Below are 24,750 nucleotides of genomic sequence, written 5' to 3'. Positions count from 1 at the left end.
TTTTTGAGAAGACAGGGATCTAATTAAGACTAGTGGAGGGATTTTTTAATTGTATCTCTACAAATTAAAATGGTATTCAGAATCTAACTACATGTTGGGGTAGGGTACTAAAATTATCTTTTGTTGTTTATTCTATATTTTTCTTAGGATTTTCTGTAGGCATGTCTGCCAGACTCTATGCTGGTTATTTGGGTATAGTATGAAATTAATATTCTGTGAGCAGTCATGCATCTAGAAGCATTCTTTGGCCAAGAACAGCCCATGTATTTAGAAATTGTTCCTTATTAGATGGGCTGTTACTAAATATGCCTTAATACCAAAAAAAAAATAGTGCGTATGCCTTCTATTGCATTCTGTCATGAAGAAAAAAATCAGTGTGTGTGATATTCTGGAACAGCTAAAATTCATGAGAAGTTGGTGGAAGAACTGTTTCAGATCTTAGCCAATGCTGCCACTTCAAATAAATATAAAGTGCTTGAACTGAAATTCCCTGCTGCTATTATTCTGCACACTACCAAAATATAGTACAGGGGTATGCTTTGAATTTTTTTCCATGAGTCACATTGAGAGTCGTCAATGTCATATTCAACCTACAACTTTGTTCTCCAAGTTACTAGTGAGAAAGGCAAGTAAAGTTTTACTCATTCGTAACTCATTGAAATTAGCAATGGGAAACACATTTGTTAGTAACCTTGCCAATGCAAAATTTTTCCTTTAATTCTACTTAAGCTCCTTTTTCATCCTGAATTTACATGGCCATGTGATTAGTCCTCTAACCCTTTCCTGAGAGACTAATTCATTGGTTCATGGACTTCTCCATTTCTGATTTTAAGCCGAGTTGTACTTTTTCCTCAAATTTCACCAGAATATGGCTTGCTGTTTTCCCTTGGGCCAGCATGTAAATATGATATCTATCTTCATGTTTGCACTCTGGAAAACATGTCTCAACAGTCATCACATTTCCTACCACACTTGCTCATTGATTTGCCATACTCTATATACCTAGATGTCTAAACCCATTTACATTTTTTTGCTTGCCGGCCTGTTCTACCAGATCGGTGATTGTTTCTTGATGATTCCTTCACTCCCCCCCATTTACTGGCATCTTTCTAATGCTAAGGACACCCAGAACAGAATGTTGTGTTTGAACTGTACCTGTGCCATCAGACTGAAACTGTCGTATTGGGAAAGAAAGGAAAAAAAGGATCATCTCTTCTTGTTGTCATCTTATACTGAATTTTCCATTTTATTTGCTGTTCATGAGTATGTGCTGTCCATGACTGTGGTGCAGTAATAGAGATGTTACAGGTGTCCCAGTGAGGCTCCAGATGTGAGGGACTGACCTGCTCTCGTGCTTTGTGTTGTCCCTTGCGCCACTGTAATTCTTGGGTCTTTGAGGGGGAGGAGGGTTTAAATCACCTTGGATTTCAATGTGTGCAGGGTGTGGGTCTGCGGTGTATCATCATATAGCAGTTTTCAGAGACGCTGGACACCACCATACTAGCTTGACCAGAAGACCGTGTGTACCTGTAAGGAACAGATAAATAAATGGCTGTAGGTATGCCAGCGGTCCTGAATTACGTGAACGCGTTGTATCAGCATGAATAAACTGGGCTGGGCAATTTCATAGGTAACATCTACTGAAAATCGTGCCCTGTGGGATTTTGTTATGTTCAATGTGTGCAAGAATATGCACTTTTAGTTTAGGCTCTTCCTAAAAGCTATAGTCTGATGTTCATATTGAGTTTGCACTGACGTTAATGGAAACTGTATGTATGGAACTTACAGAAAAAATAGTTTATAAATAGAGTATTTCAGGTATAGCAAGAAGCACTGGGGACTTTACTGGGGGGGAGGGGCAGGGGCAGGGGAAAGGGAAAAATTTCAATTCTGTGAGAAATAGCGAAGAACTGAAGAGAAAGAGTATTTAAATTTGTTACTTTTTCCCTGCACAGCAGTGGCTGTCACACACCTCATTAGATAAACAAACAAAATGCCAACTAATTAATGAATGTGTAGAGTGGTCTAAGACTGATGCCCAGGATTTTTCTCCATTGCCGAATACTGCATGTAAAGGAAAGGAGCCATTCCACCTGTCAGGGACACAATGAAGTTAAATTAATGTCTCCAGGGATTTATATGGGCTTTATGTTTGGTTTTAATGATTGAAAAGGTGCTGGAATTATCTGCTAAAATGATTGGGTAAAATGTCATATGGCAAGATGCTCTCTTCTGTTGCTTGGATCAGTGTGACTGTTCGGTTTGCAGTTTGCCTTGTGGACCGAAAAAACCTTAATGGCTTTAAGATATCTCTTAACTGGCTCCAAAAAGAGCATGTCATGGGTGCTTCTGACAGCAGTGCTCCAAAATGAAAAGACAGAAGCTGAAGAGAGAGAAAAACTTTCTTCCATTAACAGAAAAAAAAAAAAAAAAAAACCAAAAAAAAAAAAACCAAAAAAAACCCCAAAAAAAAAGCCCAACACCACAGAGAAAACCAACAATCTCAGGCACTAGAGCATGCCCTGAAGTGCCACGTCTACATGTTCCTTAAATCTCTTCAGGGATGGTGACTCCACCACCTCCCTGGGCAGGCCGTTCCAGTGCCTGTAAAGTAATTCTTCCCCATATCTAATCTAAACCTCTCCTGCCCCAACTTCAGACCATTTCCTCTGCTCCTGTCATTATTCCTTTGGGAGAAGAGGCCAACCCCCACCTCTCTACACCCTCCTTTCAGGGAGTTGTAGGGCACAATGAGGTCTCCCCTCAGCCTCCTCTTCTCCAAACTCAACATGCCCAGTTCCCTCAGCCTCTCCTCGTGTGACTTAGAATCATAGAATGGTTTGGGTTGGAAGGGACCTTAAAGATTATCTGTTTTCAACCCATCTTGTTCCACCTGGGCAGGGACACCTCCCACCAGCCCAGGTTGTTCCAAGCCTCCTCCAACCTGGCCTTGAACCCCTCCAGGGATGGGGCAGCCACAGCTTCTCTGGGCAATCTGTTCCTAGACTTGTTCCCTCATGGGGTGATGCGGGGTGGCGCAGCATATCAAAAAAAAAAAAAAAAAAAAAAAAAAAAAAAAAAACAACCAAAAAAAACCCAACTGTAGAAAACCCACAGTGGGAGAACATAGGCTCAACCCTGGCAATAAGGTGCCCAAAGGCTGTGGTCATATCTGCTGCTCTGGCTGCATCTGAGCTGGGTCAGGAGGTTACTGTCCTGAGTTTGCTTTGCAGTCTGTGTCCTGGGGAAGACTGAAACGGGATGAAGACCTAATGGGTAGGATGGAAGGAGAATTCGAACCAGTGGGACCAGTGGAGAGAAGGAAGAACACAGAAGAGAGGTTTAAGGAGAATCCATGTCGAGGGGAGGGAGCTGGACCTGGTCAGGCAGGGTGACCGCAAGAGAAGGCAGCTTTTGTAGTTCTGGGTGAAATGGCCTGATTCTGGTGTAGTCTGATTGTGGACAACCTGGCTTTGCACACGTAGCCATATTTTGATCTAACACTTTCTAGAATCACACACAGCATGCACTTTTTTTTTCCCCCAAGTGTCCTTATTTGCTTATATCATAAGTGCTGTTTTTATTTTTAGGAGTGCCCGTGTGTTTGTTGGAGTGATGATTAATCCTGTAGACCTCGGTGCATTTACTAGAAGTTGCCATGCCTTTTTCATTGGATGCTTTGCAAAAGGGAAATGATTGAGCCAGTCTTCTGTATCCCCGTTATTTGAATAACGTGCTAAATCAAGCGGGGCTTTATGAATAACGTTCACTGTTTGATTCAGATGCACTTTGCTTGCGTGAAAGGACCAGCAGAGCAATTATTCTTAGTGACAAACGCAAACATATAATAACTTTGACTCAGCGGCCTCTGTTCCTCCAGGTTATGTCAAGAAATGAAAGCAATGCCCTTTTTGACTCATTGACACCGCTCATCTCTCTTTGGAATAGTTCTAATTTGTCATCAGTAGATATGCCTGGGACTTTTCAAATGTCATCACACACGCACATTCCCCAGCATCCAGAGGGAAAGATTACTGAGTCACTTGTTACTCTGTTCTGTATAATTGCTGGTGCACCAGGGGATGTTTTGATGTATAGTGAAAGGAGCGTGTGCACGAATTTCAATTCTTTGCAAGCACCTGGCTCTATCTAGCAGCAAAAAATAGCTGTGACTGATGCTGGGTCATCAGTTACGGGATCACAAGGGATACGGAACCTCATTGAACAAATGTGTTTCAGGATTAGATTTAAGGTGGCCTGTATATCTGAAAACAAATTGCTGAGAAGCAGACACACACTTTTAAAACATTTTAAAGGATACTTCAAGAGCCGTTTAGAAATCCATGAAGCTTACTTTAATCAGGAATCCATAAAATAGCAGGGATGTGAAATGGATCACAGTCCAGTTGTACAGCAAACTGCAAATATTTTAAAGAAAAAAGTATTCACCAAAATTTTCACCCTTTGGAATACATTTTGAAGTTTTTACCAAAGCAGTTAAGCACTTGTTTCTAGAAATACCAGAAGTGCGTTAGGGGCCAGAAGTTTTGTATTTTCTGTGCAACTTGTCTGTAATCTTGTTTATCAAGTACTCAAGTCTCCATTGGACTTCAGCGGGGATTTAATCCAAGTTCTAAATTCTGTAACAAAAAACCAAATACATTTTAATAGTATTTTAATATTATTTTAGCTGCCCTTGATCAACAGTCACTTTTTCCATAGCTGTACTATGGAAACTTCAGTCCACCTTGGTTTAATTTTTGTCTCATTTTGGAGACTTCTCTATTGCAGAAGATAAGAAGTTTGTTTTTCAGTAATTGCTATTTTATTTAATGACATTAGTTTTTATTTCATTGCTTAAAAAAAAAGCACAAATCCTGTGCTTCAATGGCTGCTTCACTGTGTGAAGGAGAAAAAATGTGTATGTTCCCTTGAATTTTAAAAAGCCTTTAACTTTCAGAACCACATCATGTGATGTGCTATCTTCTGTATTTCTAACTCATGTGATTCTAATTACTGTTCGTCTGTCTGTCTGTTTGGAAATGTACGTCACTTTGTGGTTGTGTTTTACGCAACTGGAACGTTTTTCAGTTCCATTTATGCTTTTGTCACATTATGGGGGCTGTATTGTAAAAGGTATCAGAAATGAATGGCATGCTGATTTGTATTTGCTAATAGTATTTACTTCACTCATTAATGTGATTTGCAACACAATAAAATGTGTGTTATATCATTATAAATTTACATTTATAACTACATTTTAAAAGTCTCCACATTTTTTACTAAAGACTTTGTGAATGCTAGCAATAGTTGATTACAAAATTTACCTGATAACAGAATTCAGAATGCTGACGTAGTTTTATGTATATTTCTGGCTATAAGCTTCAGTAGAGCACTTCATCAGCTGATGTGTGCTGGGTGGGATGGAATCTTTCAAATGCTCCAGAGTGGAAAAGCAAGATTATTTTTCCTGCAGTTTAATTGCATTGTTTTTTAAGAGCTCCACTGAAAGGTAATGAAGTATTTCATAGCACAGTAATCATACATACTAAGTGATGAAGTATTTTGCTAATTCACTTGTTCATAAATTGTCAAAAACTCTAATACTTACCATTCACTCATGGTTGTGGCAGTTGAATACCAAAAGGAGAGTTTGCATTAAGTTTCTTTGTCCTAGCTGTAAGTAACACAGTAGTAATTTTTGCTTATTTTGCATTGCTTTTATAGTTATTCTGTGGGGTTTTTTTCTGTTCCCAATGTAGAACGAAATGGCTGTCTCCAGGCTGTGACTCTGGAAGACTTGTCTTTTGGTTGTGTCCATTAAGCATAAGAAATCTTTTTGGCATAAAAAATTGCTGCTTATGGCTGCTGGGTCCCTTCTGCTGTTATTTGCATACATGTCATCGTTGTACAAATTGGAAGAAAGAGTTGACATTGAAGCCTTTTGCAATGTGTTTAACTATTAGTTTTGAATTGTAATTCTCTTCAGAGAATTTCCTAATTCAAATAAGGTCAACTACCAAAAAAAGAAAAATATTAATAGAATTTTTTTTCTTGTTAAGTATTCCAATTTTTTGTGTAAATAGCCTACCTAGTTTTTCAGCTGGCCAATACCTAAATGCTTTCATCTCCTACCAATTCTCAAGACACTTGATCAAAGGTCAGATATTTCAGGAATGCAATATGAAAATTTTGTTTGAATGGGATCCCACAGGACACCTTCTGAAAATCATAATTTCCACCCTGTACTTGTGATAGGATCTATTGCAAAGCTGCTAGGTTTCAAACTGGATCCCTGGCCAGTTACTAGAAAAGAGAGTGGCCTGTGTTCGTTGTGGGATCTTTTTGGAACTAATTTTCTTTCATTTGAGGAAAAAGGCTGGGCAGAAGTAAAATAGTAAGAAGGGTCTGGATTCAGAGGTCTTGTTGAAGCAGAAGAGGAGGCTGAAGGCTGTGAAAGCAATAGGAATCTATTGAAGAATTTGAAAGCATTTTCAAAGATAGGGAAACAAAGGAGTGAAGATGGGAATGGGAATTTTTTCTGTATAAAAAGGGGATATTCATGAAATGTTGTTTTACTGTGGCATGTATTTTGTAGATACTGAAGATGAGTAGTAATTTTAGAGCTGATAGCTAGAAATTGGTAAAAGAATACAAATTCAGTTGCATCTGTTCAGTTGGACCTCATTCTTATTTCTTCTTACTGCCTCACCTAGAAGAGAGTAGAATCATCAGGTCCGTACCATGCTTTGGTTTTAGAAATATTACAGAGATCATTAAAAAGGCGCTTCAGCCCAAATTTTTCTCCAGTATACTTATATTTTTCTTATCAAGGTTTCAGTAATCTTTTCTTCGGTTCAGCAGCTTACTCAGAAGTTGACCCTGGCATATAATCAATACCACAGTAGCATTTAATCTTACATATTTGTCCATGGCTTACTCTGCTGGGTTGTAGTATTCTTTTTCCGGTATAAAGTTTCGTGCATCCTATTAACTTACTGCTTTTCTTCATTTATGAGCTAGATCTGGGCTAGATTTTGGATATCGTAAACAAAAAAATAATCTCTTCTGAATTCCGTAGGTCCAGGTGCATTAAGATTATTTAGTCTTTTCTTGTTATAGATTGGTGTTAGACTGCCGTAAGATTCCATGTGACAAAAAATCTTGTTTCCTTTATACAGCAAGTTTGCAAGCTACAACATTAGCACATGGAACTCTGGCTCTAGTAGAGACAGCTAAAACTGGAATAGAAACTAGATCACAATTTCCACACTTAATAAGGCAGTAAGTCAGCTGTTGCCATGGGATAGAGCTGGCTGAATTGTCATAACCCTTCCATAGGCATAAATCTTAGACTTGTGCCAGATGCTTCACGCTGTTCCTGCTGTGCAAAACAGCTGGAAATTCAGCTTAAAGGATTTCTTTCCTAGAAAGAAACTACAGGTAGCACAGAGTTGAGATAACGTGAATTTGATGGGAAGATACGTCATATTCTCCAGCTCCAGCGTCACCGTTGTGGCTTCGGGGTGCATGTCCAATCCTGGTGTTTGTACTGTGATAGGTAAAAACTGCATTTTTTAATTTTTAAAGCATAAAATTACTGCATCACTTTAATTTTTGCTTTGCTGCCTTTTTCTGTTTTCATGGATTTTTAGGTTGCCCCAGACCTTCAATTTTTTGGGGTAATATTTTGCATGGTAGTATAATCAGTTTGGACTCTGGACTCCTTTTTTACTAGATTTAAAAAGTTACAGTAATGTCAAATGCAGGTGAATCTGCTTGTTCTGTATCAAATTGGGACAGATTCATCTGAAAAATAGCAATTATGTGGTGGATTGATGAATGAGTTCTCAAATGCAGATGGACCTTTGCAGGATAATCTTTCTGAAGAAGGAGCAGATATGGTTAAATCACATTAGAAAATGCTTGCGAGGAGTCCCCTGTGAGTAGAATTGTTACTGAACTAAGGCTGTGGATCTACATGTTAATATTATTTCAAGGAATAAAGAGTTTACGTTAAAAACTCATAAGCAGTGAAACATGACAGCTCTCACTAATTTCTCATATGGTGCTTTACTGTTTGTTAAATAACAAAGATTTTACTGGGCCATTTCTGTTATGAAGCTTGTTCTACGCTTAAGGGTCAAGAAACATGTACTGCAGGGTGCCTTCTGTGGAGGGTCTAAGCTGAATAAAACAGAAATAACACCATTATTGAGGCTTTGTTTACACCCAAGAGTTTAACTATGTCCATGTAGCTAAAGCAATATAACTGAATGAGCAAGTACGATGGTTGGCTAGTTAGAATGTGTTTATGGGAATGGAAATAAATTATAGTGCTATAAGCTGTATTTATAGCAATGTAACTGCAATAGGGTCGAATAGAGGAACTGCATTGCCAGAAGGAAAAATCACATCCCTCCCTGGAATAATCATGTTGTACTTCTATGTGGGGACCAGGCCTAAATTAATTCCAGTTGCATTTCTGAGTACTTAAATGAGAATGGTGCTTCAGTAAAGGCTTTCTTTGGCTCTGAGAGGATTTAACACTGAGAGGCGTTGAACATGTGCATCCTCACTGATGTCTGTGCTGTTTAAGGTGCTATAAGCTGTTGCAGCCTTCTGTTTCTGGCTCTGAAGCTCATTGAAGTCAGCAGGAAAATGCTTGGGTGGCTGCAGGACAGGAGCCCCCTAAGAGACCTTTGTTAGCCTGGTATATCTTGTTTTCTGACAAATCAGGTGCACAGTCAGTAGGAAGCAGTTTATCCTGAGTGCAGAAAAATGTGCCAAAGTGTGAGCCTATGTGACAATCACAGGGGCAAGCTGGGACACAAAACTAAATTTTCTTGTGTTCAGTAACTTTCTTTCCACTTTTTTCTTCCATAGCCTGCATGTAGCTAACATAGGATTACAACCCCAAGCAAAGCACCACCGCCTCGCTCTGGGGGCTTAAATAAACCATTTGTTTTCCCTGATTATGAGTTTAAATACATGTGAGAGGAATGGGCTATCTAAAAGACTGTTCACACAAGAGCTTTCTCTGGCATAATACTTCATTAATAATTCTCAGGGTACACTGATCTGGGACGCTGAAGAGAGATCCCAACATGTGCTGAAAATGTGAATTTAGATAGAAAGAAGACAATGAGACATTCCCTTTTTTTGTGTGGGAGGAGGGGTGCAGAACTAACAGTGTGAAGAGTTTCAGATGAAATACACACAGCATAATAAATTAATAGTTCTGCAGAGTAGAGGACTAAACTAAGTTTTTTCAGTTCCTAAACTGAGTCAGTAGTGTTTCTAATAAAAACTACTGGTTTATTTTAATTGGAAGTAAATATCCCACTTTCAGGCATTTTCTCCTTGAATCTTTGGTTCGCATCTTCTTTAAACCCTTTCCTCTGAAGTGACAGCTCATCAGGCTCATCAGATTCCGTTACTGTTTCCACCATACTACCATTTAATTTTGGTTTGGCAGACAGACTTTCTGTTAGTGCTTTTCAGATGGAGGTGACATCAGATTTTCATGGCAAATTTTTTCCTGTAAGGGGACTTTTTATTACTGGATCATAGAACCTTTCCTTTCTCCTCTCTGATAATAATAATCATCTTAGTAGTGTGACTACTACTGGATTCAGTGGGTGCTGGGTCAGACCCTGAATTTTCTTACAGTCATTACAGGATCTGATTTGAGACTATTTCTAACCTGCACCTTCATGAACCTTTTCATTTCACTTCCATCTCACAAGACCCACAGCATATTTTTTTCCTACTAGTTTCCACTTAACGTCGCCACAGCTGCTTCTGCCACAGATAACCACATGATGAAGAAGAAGGAAGAGAAACACACTTTCATAGGGTTTCTGTACATAGGCGCATAGAGTAATTATGTGGGGAGGTGACCTGTGCAGACTACCTGGTCCACCTCCTACTCAACTCAGAAGTTAACTCCAGTGTCAAGCCCAGATTCAAAGTTAGATTAGGTTGCTAAGAGCCTTACGCAGTTGAGTTTTGAGTATCTACACTGATGGAAATTCTGTAACTTCTTCAGCCCATGTTCTTGATCTCAATATGAAGAACTTTTTTATTTTTATACATACGTGGAATTTCCTTGCTTTGCTGCAGTTTTTAAATTGGATTAAGATGTTTTTTAAATTAGAATATGAAGGAAGTTCTAGAAAGATTTTTCTTGTTTCGGAGTAAAAGTCCATACTTGAAGATAATCCTATACAGCAGTAGACAAATAAACCCATACACAGCAATTCTGGAAGCAGCAGAGATGTGCAAGCAGCCAGTGTAAAAGAGTAAGATCAAAGTACCTCTTTTGGTAGTAGAAGGAAGAAGTAATGGCAAGAAATACAGTTTTGGTAAGAACAGGCCTTAGTTAACTTCCTGTGTGTTTTTTCGATGTTGCATAGTTGGTTTTTTTTTCACCACAGGGCAAAACTCTCTACACATAACTGCACTGATACACAGTACATCCTTATTTTGGAATATTTCCCTATTTAAAATAGTGATATTTTATACAGTGACAAATTAATTAGATTTAAATGCCCTAGTCTTTAGGGAAAATGCTCCAAGATGAGGAGATACAGATGTTGCCTATTCAAAATGTCTGAAAAATAATTAAAAGAGAAAAATCACAAAATGTTGAATTTACACAGTGATGGGATTTAATTCTGGCTTGACTGAGGCTATCAAGAGTCGTGTGGCTAAATCTGTTGTCAGCTGTAATAAACACTCTTTCTGCTTCAATTTATGTGAACATTCGCAGCTGTTGAATAAACAGGCATCTTTGCCTCATAGTCAAACAATACATAAAATGAATTATGCTAGAATAGATTATGTGCAAAAACAGGTGACAGAGCTGTGCAGTAATAGACTGACTTATAGAAGGCTCTACTTTTTCGCATTGATTGTTCCTCCAGTCATTGGATTGTGCAGGTGGAGCTCATTTAATGGAAGTCCTTGAGAGACACGAAGAAAAAAATCATGCATGGTTTTATTTTGTAAGTCTATATGGAAGTTGCTTTCATGTAATTTAGAAAGATTCACTGAATCAATTTTCAGCGATGAACAATACATACCAAAATTTACGAAGGCGGCTATGCCATCCTGCCTTTGTCCACTTAACTCACTACAACAAAGGCAGGATGGCTCAGTCCCCTTCGTAAATTTTGGTATGTATTGTTCATCCCTGAAAATTGATTCAATGGATCTTTCTGTCTGCTTAACTCACTACGGACATGAACACATGCCATGTATTATTTAAATGTGTTGACACATACAATTTATAGGATTTAGAAGTTGAAAGAACATGAATTATACAACAGAAAGCTTTCAGCATGCTGCAGTTGAATGTTTTTAATGCAAAATGAAGATACACATTAACCTTAAAAAAAATTAAAAGGAGTTGGTGGGTAGTCAGATAACTGAGCCCATTGTGCCCATTTGTCCTGCTCTCAGCGGTGAATTTAGAGGAGATCTCTCTGGGTGGTAGGGAAAGCACATGTGGGCTGAGCTGGAGGACCACGATGGTGTATTTGCATGATTGTTTTCTGATGAAATAGATTCAGGTAGTCCATGCAGTGAAGCTACCCTTTAGTGTGACTGTAGCTCTTTAAAATTAGATTTCAGCTCAGCTTGCAGAAGAGGTACAGGTGCTGAGGAATAGCAGCCTTGAGGAGAAGGACTTGGGGTTGTTGGTGGATGAGAAGCTTAACATGAGCCGGCAATGTGCACTGGCAGCCCAGAGAGCCAACCGCATCCTGGGCTGCATCAAGAGAAGCGTGGCCAGCAGGTCACAGGAGGTGACTCTGCCTCTCTACTCTGCGCTTGTGAGACCCCACCTGGAGTACTGTGTCCAGCTTTGGAGTCCTCAACACAGGAAGGACATGGATCTGCTGGAACAGGTCCAGCAGAGGGCCACGAAGATGGTCAGAGGGATGGAGCACCTTCCCTGTGAGGACAGGCTGAGAGAGCTGGGGTTGTTCAGCCTGGAGAAGGCTCCAGGGAGACCTTACAGCGGCCTTTCAGTGTCTGAAGGGAGCCTACAGGAGAGCTGGAGAGGGACTCTTTATCAGGAAGTGTAGTGACAGGACAAGGGGCAACGGTTTTGAACTGGAAGAGGGGAGATTTAGATTAGATACTAGAAAGAAATTCTTTACAGTGAGGGTGGTGAGGCACTGGAACAGGTTGCCCAGGGAAGTCGTGGATGCCCCATCTGTGGAGGTGTTCAAGGCCAGGCTGGATGGGGTTTGAGCAACCTGGTCTGGTGGGAGTTATCTCTGCCCATGGCAGGGGCGTTGGAACTAGATCATTAAGGTCCCTTCAAACCCAAACCATTCTATGATTCTATGATTCTAGGTATCAAATAGGTTTGTCACAACTGTTATAAATACAGGGGTTCGATGAGAGGAGGAGCCCCAGCAATCCAGAGCTTCTGCTGATAACCAGCAGGAACATACAGAAGTGCCACAGGCAGTGAGAAAGGCTTCCTACTGAGTCTTGAGTCAGAAACCAGGTGCAGGGAAAACTGGGCTTTTTTAGTTTTGTAGTGTTCAAAGAGCAGCTTTTTTTTTTTTTTTAAGCGTAAGTAAAGATATTGTGAAGTGTTACTCTAAAGTGAATATAATGCAGTCTTGATATTCTTTTTAAGAAGGTTGAAATCGGGATGTGCCAGTTTAGCAAAGTAAGCTTTCAAAATGGGCATGATGTTTTTTTCTTTGGTTTTTTGTTTTTTTTTTTGAGCTGAGCACTTCAAAAGCCATCAAAATAGCTGTTACCTTCTGTCCTGGAAACTGTCAGGAACCTATAAATAAACATAAAATAATACAGGAGCAGGAAAAAAGTGTTATGCCAGCAGTTAATGTTGTCGTTATTAATTCTGTTTTGTTTTTTCTTTTTACAGCGTATCCTATTCAGTGCATGTCTCTGAGGATTACCCAGGTACAGTGCACCATTCTTGTCCATGACACATGTATGCATGTTACCACAATTTGCTGTATTCAGATGAGAATCTCTGAAAGGGTGTTGATGTCTTCCAGGTGCATCCTTGTGCTAATCATTTTCCATTAGCTAGATTATTTTCACAATCATTTCTCCTTTTAAGGCAACATTTGTCAGCCGGGTCAGGGTGAGAAAACCTCGTTCACAAGTTTACAGAGACAGGAGCTGGTGGTGCTTTCTGTGTCCGGGGCCAGTGGTGATAGGAGTGTGAAAGCGCCCGATTCCTCTTTGCTGTGTGGTAGATAAAGCTTGATCTTTCAAGAGGCTGAGCAGTCTGGCGCGGGGCCAGCAAAGCACTTCTGCACTACGCCTTAATGAGACTACTCACGTTCTTCAATCTGAGCCTGTGGACTGCTCGTTGATGCTTCTCAGGGTCAGTTGGAGCCAAGGGTTTGTGTATGGCCATGTCTCCCGTAACGTCAGCTTGCAAAGCTGTTCCCAGCTGCTCACTCCTGCCTCCCTTTCACACTCTGAGCTGGGCTGGCAAAAGCACTGGTGTAACCAAGTGGCCAGTCTGGAGGAGGGGAATTATTCATATGAAAGTCAACCAGACAAGAGCTAAAGCAAGTTTTCAGCTAGCTTGTTTCCCCAATTTCCTTCACAAAGAGACCACGCAGATGCTTCAGGTGGCACAGAGGTTAGCAGAAGCAGGAGAGGGAAGGGAGGATGAGGGCAGACAGGATCTGTGCATGTAAAGGTACATGGTAATACTGTTGGATTGCATCACATTCTGGTTTTGGACCTGGGAGTACTTAATAGTGTAAGTACCATAAATGATATTAAACCCTCTGGCCTTTTTTGATCTTTATCCTTAACATCTTTGTAGTATTTCTAAAAGAAATATTTCTTGTTTCTGTTAGAATCTCTAAAGTCACACTTTGATCTTCTTCACTGATAAGCAGTAGACTGTTCAAAACACCAGAGTGTTTGAAGCAGATATAGAGGGAAATCAGCATCAGCAGTGATGCTAAATGCAATGGATTATTGTGAAAAAATACTAGCAACCTTTATGAGAGATATTTTTTATACCAGTAAAAACTGGAGGGAAAACTGCTACTAGTAATAATCTATTCAACACGTAGTAAGGGAAAACACTGAGATTCGTAAGATACATGATCATACCAGTAAAAAATTACTGATTACAGCATTGACCTGACAATGAACAGAGGACAAATAGTTGAAAAAAATTTGCATCATATTTTATTTACAGTTTGTTTCATTAAACATCAGTAATGGATTTTCTCATTTCAGAGATTATGAAAGCACAAAATTTATTTATTATGAAGGCACAAATCTTGATCTCTGGGAACCCCTAACTAAATGGCAAGCTGGAGCACTGAACCAGCAGTTACTCCCATGGCACATGAGATCTCATCTCCTGGCAAAATTCTGTCTGACAGACCTCAAACTTCCCTTATAGATGCTATTTGCAGCATGCCATGGTGGCCTACACGCCTGAGTGGCTTTGGTGGCTCTAAAGCGTAATGAATATTCTCTGCCATCACTCCCTGTATTTTAAAGCCAGACAGAATTTGAACATTTTACACTGTAGCTAACTTGGTGAGGGGGGCGTAAACCAGCTGCACATATTTACAGATCAAGGCTTTGGAAGAGCTGATTTCATTCATATCTCAAGCTTTTGCAGGATCTATGTTTGCTTTGTGATGAAGAGGTGTTTAGTGTGTTAGGAATTGTAATGACTCTTTGCCATTTTACAGCTTTGATCCTAAAAATACTCATTTTGACTTTGTGAGCCAGATTGTCTCCTCTCTTTGTCCCAAATCTCTAACAACATTACTCCTGACTGTGGCTCTCTTCTCTGGCATGTATTTGCAGGGGTGTTACAGGGACATGTCAGGGTACGATGGTGTCAAGTCTAGGGAGCTCTGTGCTGATCTCCTTCTCAACTGGAAGATGATTTTCAAGTATTGCTGCTAGTCGACAGAACTAGCAGGAGCAACTGAACTCTATATGCTCATCATTTCTCATAGGATAAATCTTTAGAGATCAGGGTTTAAGTCCATTAGTGCATAGCTATACCAAAGTTGTATCCTCTGGAGATTAAGAGTGTATAATGCACAGTGGATCAAATTTGGAAATCAGAGAGAAGGTTGAGTTGATCATCAGATAAAAAAACATCCAATAAATATATGAAAATAGAAGAGAATAAGTTACTATACAAATGATGTTCATTCAGCTGAAAGTCATACCACCACAAGTAAATTTTAGGTGCTATAAGAAGAGCTTTGTGTACTGCATATAGTCTAGCTCCCTGCATTGCTGTTATGTATGCAGTATCACTGCTTTGGCACTGATAACAGCATGTAGCTATTGCTGAATTGCTCCATAAAGCATCAAAAGATTACAAACAGCTGAGCATTAAATCATACCTATGGGAACCTTAATATGACATGACAACTTTTGATAATGGAAGGTGTTTGAAAGTTTCATAATTATGAGTGAAAGCTAAAAATATGCTCACAAAGGCACTCTGAAGAACTTAATAGTAATAGTGTTGAGACAGTAATGTCTCAAAGTTGTATATACAGTGCTGAAATTGTGAAAATATTACTGAAAATTTTAGAGGCAGGTAATAACATTTTCAGCAAAATATGTCTGTAACTGTTTTTTCATAACATTGACACAACTGGAAAAAAATAATGCTCCTAAGGAGCCGTTATAGAATATACCATCAATGAGCAGACTAAAGTCCCATTAATATGAGTGGATCATGACTCCTGTGAGAACCATTACAGCAGCAAGCATTTTGCTAATGAATATATGTTCAGGAGGATACGTGTCGGCTGCCATAAACTTGTAGAACTGCTGTAGTCTTTTATCCTAGTGATTTGTGGGTTACACACATGTTAAGAGAATCACCCTTTTCTTAGACCTTGTTAGACTGCAGCAAAGATGGAGAGAATGATTTTGGTAGCAAGTGGTTTGCTGCATCCCTCCCCCAGGTCCTCCACTTAAGAGGAGCGGTGCTGCTGGGTGTAGTGTGTTAGAAACTGGATGTTTAAGAATGGAAACTGTGGGAAAGTAATGGAAGATTGGCGAGGAGGACTGTAAATACACTCAAGTGACTCGCTTGTGGGGTGCTGGAAAGCATATGTATCACACTAATTGTTGCTTAGTTTTGTGTGCTCAACAAGTAGAACATCTGCACTTAGATAACATAGGCCTGGGATGGACTCAGGGGCACCTTATCAAACACGCCTGGGATTCCTGCCCTGCTGTTCGAGAGATCAAAGCACAGCAGAAACCTCTGCCTGCCTGAATCCTTGAAATACAGCCCCATATAGCAAGTGGGAGCTCCCTCGCTCCCTCACTCCCTTGCTAACGAGGACTCTCTTGCTAATAAGGACTCTCGCTCTGCAGTGCCTGCATCCGCTGCCTGCCTGCCTCTGCCTGGGTGCTGCTTCAGAGCTTCCCGGATCCATGGCGTATTGAGATTAAATTTGTTCTTTGCCATGGATTCATGGTTTTGTAGTTGTTCCTGAGTCCTGCTTGCATCGGCTCACACATAAACCAAAACCAGTGTCTTAATTCCAAGTTTCATTAGACTGATGGAAAGAAAGAAAAAACCCTTATGGCTGCCAAATAGAAAAGGAAAACAAAAACTTGGCAGTGAAAACCATATTATCCAGCTGCCAAAAAAGAATGACAATGGGCATAAAAATGTAATTAAAATCTATAAAATCTGTAATTGAGCAGGCCTTTTTTCCATATATGTATATCTTGGTAATTGTCTATTCTATACAGCACATACTGTTGTTTTTCTCACTTCCAGCTCGTTAGGCTCTGGAGCAGTAAGTTGCACTCCCAAACCTGTGAAAAAAATGGGCCTGTGTTGTAGATGCCCAGAGCCATCCAGCATAGTGAGAGTGACACTGAAATGATGACAGTGAGGTGGAGCATGCAACTAGAGGCAAGGCCAGGCTTCGTGTAGCGGGTGAGATACAGCTGTCCCGGAGGCATAGGTCACAGCCTGTCCTGCCAATCTCCGAACAGGCTGGAGAAGCTGGGCAGAGAAGAACCTAATGAGGTTCAACAAGGACAAATGTAGGGTCCTTCACCTGGGGAAGAAGAACCCCAGGCACCAATACAGGTTAGGGATGGATCTTCTGGGAAGCACTACTGAGGAAAAGGATCTGGGAGTCCTGGTGGATGGCAGGATCTCCATGAGCCACCAATGTGCCAAGAGGGCCAATGGAATCCTGGGTTGCATAGGAAAGAGTGTGGCCAGCAGGTCGAGGGAGGTCATTCTCCCTCTCTACTCTGCACTGGTGAGGCCACAACTGGAATACTGTGTCCAGTTCTGGGCTCCCCAGTTTAAGAGGGACAGGGAACTACTTGGAGAGAGTCCAGCGTAGGGCAACAAAGATGATTAAGGGATTGGAGCACCTCCCTTACGAGGAAGGGCTCAAGGAGCTGGGACTCTTTAGCCTGGACAAGTGAAGACTGAGGGGAGACCTTATTTATGTTTATAAGTATCTAAAGGGTGAGTTGAAGGATGTTGGAGCCGGATTCTTTTCAGTGGTTTCCAGCGGTAGGACAAGGGGCAACGGGCTCAAGCTGGAACATAGGAAGTTCCATTCAAATATGAGAAAAAGCTTTTTTACAGTGAGGGTGATGGAGCCCTGGAACAGGGGAGGTCCAGGGAGGTCGTGGAGTCCCCTTCTCTGGAGATCTTCAAGACCCGCCTGGATGCAGTCCTGAGTGATGTGCTCTGGGCAATCCTGCTTTAGCAGGGGAGTTGGACCAGATGATCTCTAGAGGTCCCTTCCAACTCTGACAATTCCGTGATTCTGTGGAAGTGGGAGAAGGAATGAATGCTGGCAGATGGCTGGAGGACCCCCGTTTTATTTGCATGATGCTGTGGCTCTAAAACTTATCTCCGTGCCAAGCGTGTGGCCGAGGCGAGGCAGAGTGAGCTGATGGAGGAGGCTGCTGCACCCTGCTGTCCTGCAGAGCTGGGGGCAAAGAGGTGTCAGCCTCCTGCAGCGAGTGCCTGCCGGCACTTACCGGCGCGTGGAGCCCAGCGCAGAGCGCTCGCACTGCCTGGTGGGACGTGGGACGGTGCCGGAGTGGGAGTAGGCGAAGGTGTGGGATAGCGTCAGACTGGGTTGATGTGTGTGAACGTGGCAGAGAGGCTGTTTCCCACGCTGGGAAAGCCCCAGGCGCCCGTCCGTGTGGGGTGGTGCAGCTGCTGGGTCAGCTCAGCCAGAAAGGGGCTGCAGCGCCCGGGCTCCGGATTGAGACTGGCCGCTGAGAACCCCTGTAATAGAAAGGGTAATATTACTGAATTTACTGCTCGGTTAACGTTAACGTCTTTAGCATTTCACTGTTGGAAGCACTGTGGAGAAAGGCTTTGAGATTGCAACAGTATGCGTAAAATCACACCCGAGTTCCCACACTTTGCTGGTGTGGGACCAGAGTCCTCGGAATGATGGTAGGTAGGTCTTTGTTTCAGTTACTTTATTTGGCCCTTTATCTGTGATCATCTTAATTGCCAGCCTTTCTCCTCTACAGCGTAAGTTTCAGTTCAGCTCGGATCAGTAGAAAACAAAATATTCTTACTTTCATAAGCAGTTCAGCACTTCATGCAAAATTAGTTTCTGCAGATAGTACATAAAAACTTGCTGGTCCTTGTTTGTTATTACAAAGCATTTGGTTGGGAAGCAAAAAAAGAAACCAAACCAAGGAAACAGCACACACTCTCCTCAACCTAAAACCTACATTTTGTAAGAAAATTTGGGATAGACTATCCATATTCATATTTGCACCTAGCATTTTTATTAAGTGGAAGGATTTTTTTTTTTTATTCCTGAATTAGGCACAAGAAAGATTATCCACTGATTAGAAGATACTTCAAACAGGCTTTATGTGACTAGGCAAAATGAGGCACAGGTGTTTTGCATAATGGGCTGTTAACACCCAGCTCTGAATGCAGCCTGCATTCTACACAGCACATCTATCTTGAGTTTTGATGTCAAGTGTAGCAAAAAAGCATGGAACAAGTCTTCATTTGGGAAGAAGTTGGCTCAAAACCCCATAAGCCTGGTGGGATGGTTCAGAGCAATGTCTGGTGTGAGTCACAAACGCCAAGACATCAGACTCCAGGGGTTTGCTTGTATAAAATTTGGGTCCAAATCTTCCATCCTTTTGGTATTTTTCTATTCATTAGCAACCTCAAGAGAAAAAAAAGTACTCCAGCAAAATGGTAGTGCTCTGGGAAGTGGTTCCTTATGGTACAAGGGTGAGATGGGCAAGGGGGGAAGAGGCTGGCAGAGCACAATTGGATTTCACCATCCCAAGTGTTTTTCTTTTGTAGATAACACTTACGTTTCCAGTTCTGATAATGATGAAGATGTGCTGGTTACAACAGAGCCAATTCCAGTAATTTTCCACCAAATCGCTACAGGTAATCTTATGTCCTGAGTGTTTTATCAAGTTCATACTTTGTGAGGAAAGACAAGATGTTGCCTGCACTTCAAGGGAGATATGTTAATGTGTGCAGCTATACAGTTTGCTGTTTTCTTACAGTCTTGCTATAGTAAATTGTCCTACATTTTAGAGTAGAAGAAATTGAAATATTTCTTCTGGGGATTACCATGATTGTGTAGGCAGAATGTATTTTATTCTTTTAATGTCTTGCAGTCTGTGCTAAAGCAATTCTTGTTGAATACAGTTAGAGGTGCTTAATACTTCCCAATTATAAGTTTTCATGCTCACTTGCTTAAAACTTCACTAAATCTTCACCATTGGGGATGAAACAGTCTATAACTACCATTGCCTCTGGTGAATTATTTCAGGAAATTTCAAACAAAATGGTTCAGCTGTTTCACTAAATTAGTATTTTTTTCCCAGTGATTTTGGGAACATCTCATTTGAAATTATTTCCATCCTTTCAAAAAGTATTTGATACATGAAAGGGCATGCTTTTCAGACATATGGGCACATTTATACAGTATATATCAAGATTTGTGCATACTCCATAGAGACTTTTTAGATTTTAGCAGCTAGATTTCCTGATGATTTCAGGCTGCAGGAGAAACTGCATAGAGCAGTCTTAAATCTGGCAGTTCTTCAGATAGGAGCACTTGACTTTGCAGTCTTTTTATTATTATTACAATGCTTTAGGGCTTTTTTTTTTTTTTTTTTTGCGTAACACAGAATCACTTTGAATTCCACTGAAAAACCAATATGGTCTTTCGTCTCTGATCTCATTTATACTGATGTAAATCAAGAATAATTTTACTCAAGTCAGTGCAGTGGCACCCAAAAAAACCTGGCCAGTATGGTCAGAAGTTTAAGATAAGCTTTACTTCCAAATACTTCTGTAATCTAAAAAGAAATAAAGACTGTCATCTGAAATAGAATAAAACCCCTATGTTTGGTATACAAGATCATCTGATTATATTTTGCTGAGGTGTTTTGATTTTTCTTTTTTTTATAAAGTACACAAAATTAGTGAATGACACTAAATTGTAAATCACAGATGGGAAAACCCAATCTACATAGACCAGCTGAGTTTCATTTCAAAATTAAAAAATATGAGTCTTCTGAGATGCAGGGGCTTCTTAATTTTAGACTGTTGCATTGTAAACTCTGTGATGCTTTTCTTATCTGTAACTTTTTGTTGTATTTATTTGCTCTACTACTGCAACTAAGTATTTGAAGTCTGTGTATGCAAAATTATTTCACATTTTCCATAGACTTTCCCTATTTTCCCTTTTCTTTTAAGAATTAAGAAAAACCAGTGATGTCAACTATTGCTTATCCATAAAATCAAAATTACAGAGGGAGAATGGAGAGGTATGTATTTCTCGTATCCATAATTTAAGAGAAGTTATTCTAAGAAGCAACATAAAATAATGAATATGTTTATGATAGATTTCCTGTCCAATGTGTGCTTACACAAACAATAGATGTTTACATGTTTTAGAAGATAACCGTAGTTCTCTGGGTTTCATACATGGAACAAACAGTGAATCACTTAACTGGGATAGGGGTATTTCCATCCTAGGAAATACGGTTTGGACATTTGTTTCATTTTTTCTTCAACAATGTTATAGACCCTGTCTACCCTAAAAATATAACTCTTTTAGAGAAGTTGATCGTGATACTGTTGCATTTTAACCTACTCTTGCACATAGGATCACATCCCGTTTGTTAGCTCACTGCGGCTCCATGTGGCCTACAGCAGTCCCACTGGAGGCTCTAGGCCTCTCCATGACTCTATTCACCATAAGCAGTGTCTGGAGTATTAAGGCCTTCCAGTCGTGGTTGTATTTGTGCTGTACCTCTGGCATGGGTCCCTGACCAGTCTCACTGAGACATTAACTCAATAAAAAAGTGACACTAATGTGAAGTTTAGAGGGCTTGACAGTGCTGTGGGCTCAAAGAAAGTACCAGATAGACTCCGGCTCCAAGCAAGAAATTGAGCGTTGCGTCAAGAATTCAGGTGTTTTTCTTTAAAAACTTCCTTTGGTAAGGGTAGTTGCTAATCTTGACAACTGCTTTTTAGCCTCAAATCTGTATTTGGCCCTGGAAAGGGGAGATAAGCATGCCCAGATATGCTAATGTCTATGGTTGGTGTTTTTGATGTACAAAGCTGCACTGGAAATACTTTGCTTCTACTGCCTCATCATTGAATTCAGTGCTTGGTAAACTTTAGAAAAATTCGAGTGCAGGAAGAATTTACCCATTTGATTAAAAGCCCGAGATATGTTTAGCTTTTATGAGACAGAGTTTGAGCTTTTATTTATTTTTTTTTAGATGAACAAGGTAATTAAATGTAAAAACCCTTTTTTATATTTACTGGGGAAAAAAAACCCTTCAAAAAAGTGCTTCTAACACTGACTGTTTCTGTTGGCTAGACTGTTAGAGGTTTGATTAGGACGGGATGGTCTTGTCACTGTTCTTGTATGAGAGTTTCATTTCTCTTTGGTTTGTGTTGAATTTTTGTTCAGTTGAGTTCTGTTTTAGCACAGACTTCCCCTTGAGCTAAGGTTATTATAAAACAAAGAAGACTAAAGGCACTTTGTTTCTTTTCAGTGAAGTAGAAGCAGAAATTATTTTTGTGCCTTGTTACAGAAAATTGCCATGAAATTAGCTGAAATAGAATTTTTGTTCTATGTATACATACAGTGAATAGAGCAGGAGTTTAGAGGCAAAGGTAAGGAAAGGGGATTAGAATGCCTGACCATAGAAATTGGTGATAAGGATATATTTGACATTCATGAATATATGGGATTTAGGAGTGACTTCTATTCTTTGATTCATACATCCGATTCCTATTCCATTTTGGCAGTTCTGTGCAGGACATAAATACAAAATAAGAAGCAAGTACATCATGTTCAGATTGAAGTGAAGAATTATGATTTTAACAGGTGTTCCTTACGGGCTCCTTATCAAAATAGGGCCTAGAAATAACACATGGATTGTGGGGAACAAGAATTAATATCTTCAAGCAATTACATAATTATAAGTAGAGGTTCCATTGGTAGGAAGCAGAATGTAACACTTCAGCTCATGCTGAGTTGCAGTCTGTACCAGGATCAGTTCTATTTACTTGAGTGCAATTATTCACAGAGCAGCCTATTTAGAGCAGGTTTTACTTGGGAATGCATATTACTTTCTAATCCATAATTTTCAAAGTCTCAGAACAGAGCTAGTTAGAAAATTAAGTTTGAACTTTTCTGGCAACAGGCTGGTGGTACTGTTAAAAATAATAATTAAGCAGTGAAGTGTCAGTTTTAAACAGAAAGGAATTTAAGAGATCCCATGCTTGGACTTTAATTATTTCCTTAATCTATTAGAATTGATTTACCAGAATAAAGTAAACTACAATTCTATTGGGTCACTGAAACGCCAAATTAATTAAATCCAGAACTTGTCTTGGTGGGTAAATTACGCTTTGTTTAGCAAAAACACAGTGAAGTATCCCTGCATAGTCTACTGAATTCCCCAGTTCTTTAAAATACCACACTGCATATGTAGCCAAAGTATCAGTTCTCCAACATATTTTGAGGTTTTTTAAGTTTTTTCTGATATTTCACTATTCTTGGAACAGGTCCTTAGTACTCTTCTGGAGAAATGATACTCAAAGATCTCCTGGTAAAGAGTTCTATGAGCTTATTTGTAAAAACATAATTCCTGTAGCTATAATTAGAACTATAACTGTAAGATAAGCATATTGCTTGTATCAATGTTAACTTTCCTTTTCCATTAAGGAGTCACGGCACAACAGCACAGTTGAAGAAGACTCTGAAGGAGATAATGACTCTGAGGAATTTTATTATGGAGGACAGGTAATGGAGGAAATTTTTGCACAAGCTTCAAGAAAATTAAATTTGAAAGCTTCTGTTGTTCATTCCATTATAAATTTATGATAATAATTTCTTATGTTCATTCAACATTGACTAGAATGCCATGTATATATATACAAATTATTTTATAGCAGAAATATTGAGTATGTTATACTGTATAATTATATCAAATTTAAAATAAGATTTGTTTGCTTACATTTGCAAAGCTGTAAGAATAGGAAAAGCAAGCGTGCTCTTCAGAACGTATGAATATAGAGGGCAGTTGCTTACTTCCAGGAAATAGATATTCATTTTTTAAAGCTTATCCCATTATTGATACAAATGGGAAGTCAAGCTGGATCCAAGTCTGTTTTCCTTCTGGAGGATTGCCATTTTGTAAAGTCAAAAGCATTGCAATTTAATGGTAAAAATGGTTATTACAAAACAATTTTGATCTAGGCAGTAGTCCATTCTTTTTCTGAGCTCTACAGTTAAATTCACCTTGAAAAATGCTGCATATTTTTAGATTAATGTACTGCTCTGTGTCTTTCCTTCTTGTTCCCTCAGCAGAATTAGTTATTATTGCATTCTCTTATGCATTGGGAAATAAAATCTCTTCATCTCTTTCCTTTTGCAATGTCAATAGAGCGCTTCAGGCTGCTAGTCTCTTTATTCAGATTCTTCTCATCTTTTTAGTCTAACTATTGCCCCAAAGGAATCATTCCTCACATTATTAGACCTGTTTACTTCGTTGAACGTTTTAATGAATGATGGTTGCCCTTTGTGAAAGCTGCCACATGGCCGGAGCTGCCCTTGCCCAGGGTACGCGGGGCCAGGCTGCCGGAGTAGGGTGCAGAGAGCCTGGGGTGCCGATGGGCAGGACATCACCCAACCTCTTCTCTCGCAGAGCCAACACAGTTGGGTTTGAACACATGTTGAGGTGCTTTGCTTAAAAAAAAAAAAACTAAACAAAACCACAAACAAACAAACAAAAAACCAAACCAAAACAAGTAAACCCCAAAACAATAGTGCACACCCCTAAAAAAGCCATTAAAAGTGATATTGCAACTGGAACTGAAAGAAGGTGTTTTCAGTGTCAGAAATAACTGACATGAGGGATTGACTCATGTTCATTCTAGAAATGACTGCAGGAATTGCCTCCCTTCAGCTGCCGACTCTTACGGCCCCACGGAGCACTGGGGAGGACCACGTACACATACTTCAGTGCAGAGACCGATGTCTCATTTCAATCTGCCTGAGAGGAAAAATATTTTGATTTTGCCCTGTAGTGATGAGTTGCGTGTGCTGGCTCCATTTCTCAACCCTGCAGAAAGGGTAGTAACCTCAAGGTGAAGGAAAAGGCAGCAAACAGCTAGAAGTGCTTATTTCTTGAACAAGCACTAATACGTTTGGTACAGGATGCTTG

The 24,750-nt window shown here is 39.9% G+C and overlaps 1 protein-coding gene across 1 annotated transcript in view; it reads left to right on the top strand.

Annotated features, from left to right (window-relative positions):
* Window positions 1–24,750, top strand: part of PARP8 (poly(ADP-ribose) polymerase family member 8) — a 120,241-nt gene that overhangs the window by 42,168 nt on the left and 53,323 nt on the right. The window contains exons 3-6 of the mRNA XM_014964858.1: window positions 12,911–12,948; window positions 19,346–19,435; window positions 20,759–20,829; window positions 23,250–23,327. Of these exons, the coding sequence (XP_014820344.1) occupies window positions 12,911–12,948; window positions 19,346–19,435; window positions 20,759–20,829; window positions 23,250–23,327 (277 nt within the window). The remainder of the gene's footprint in view (window positions 1–12,910; window positions 12,949–19,345; window positions 19,436–20,758; window positions 20,830–23,249; window positions 23,328–24,750) is intronic.

Source organism: Calidris pugnax, unplaced genomic scaffold (genome assembly GCF_001431845.1).
Source record: "Calidris pugnax isolate Ruff unplaced genomic scaffold, ASM143184v1 scaffold273, whole genome shotgun sequence".
Classification (NCBI taxonomy): Eukaryota; Metazoa; Chordata; class Aves; order Charadriiformes; family Scolopacidae; genus Calidris; species Calidris pugnax.
The sequence above is the reverse complement of the archived record's forward strand: the minus strand, read 5'-3'. Positions and strand labels throughout refer to the sequence as shown.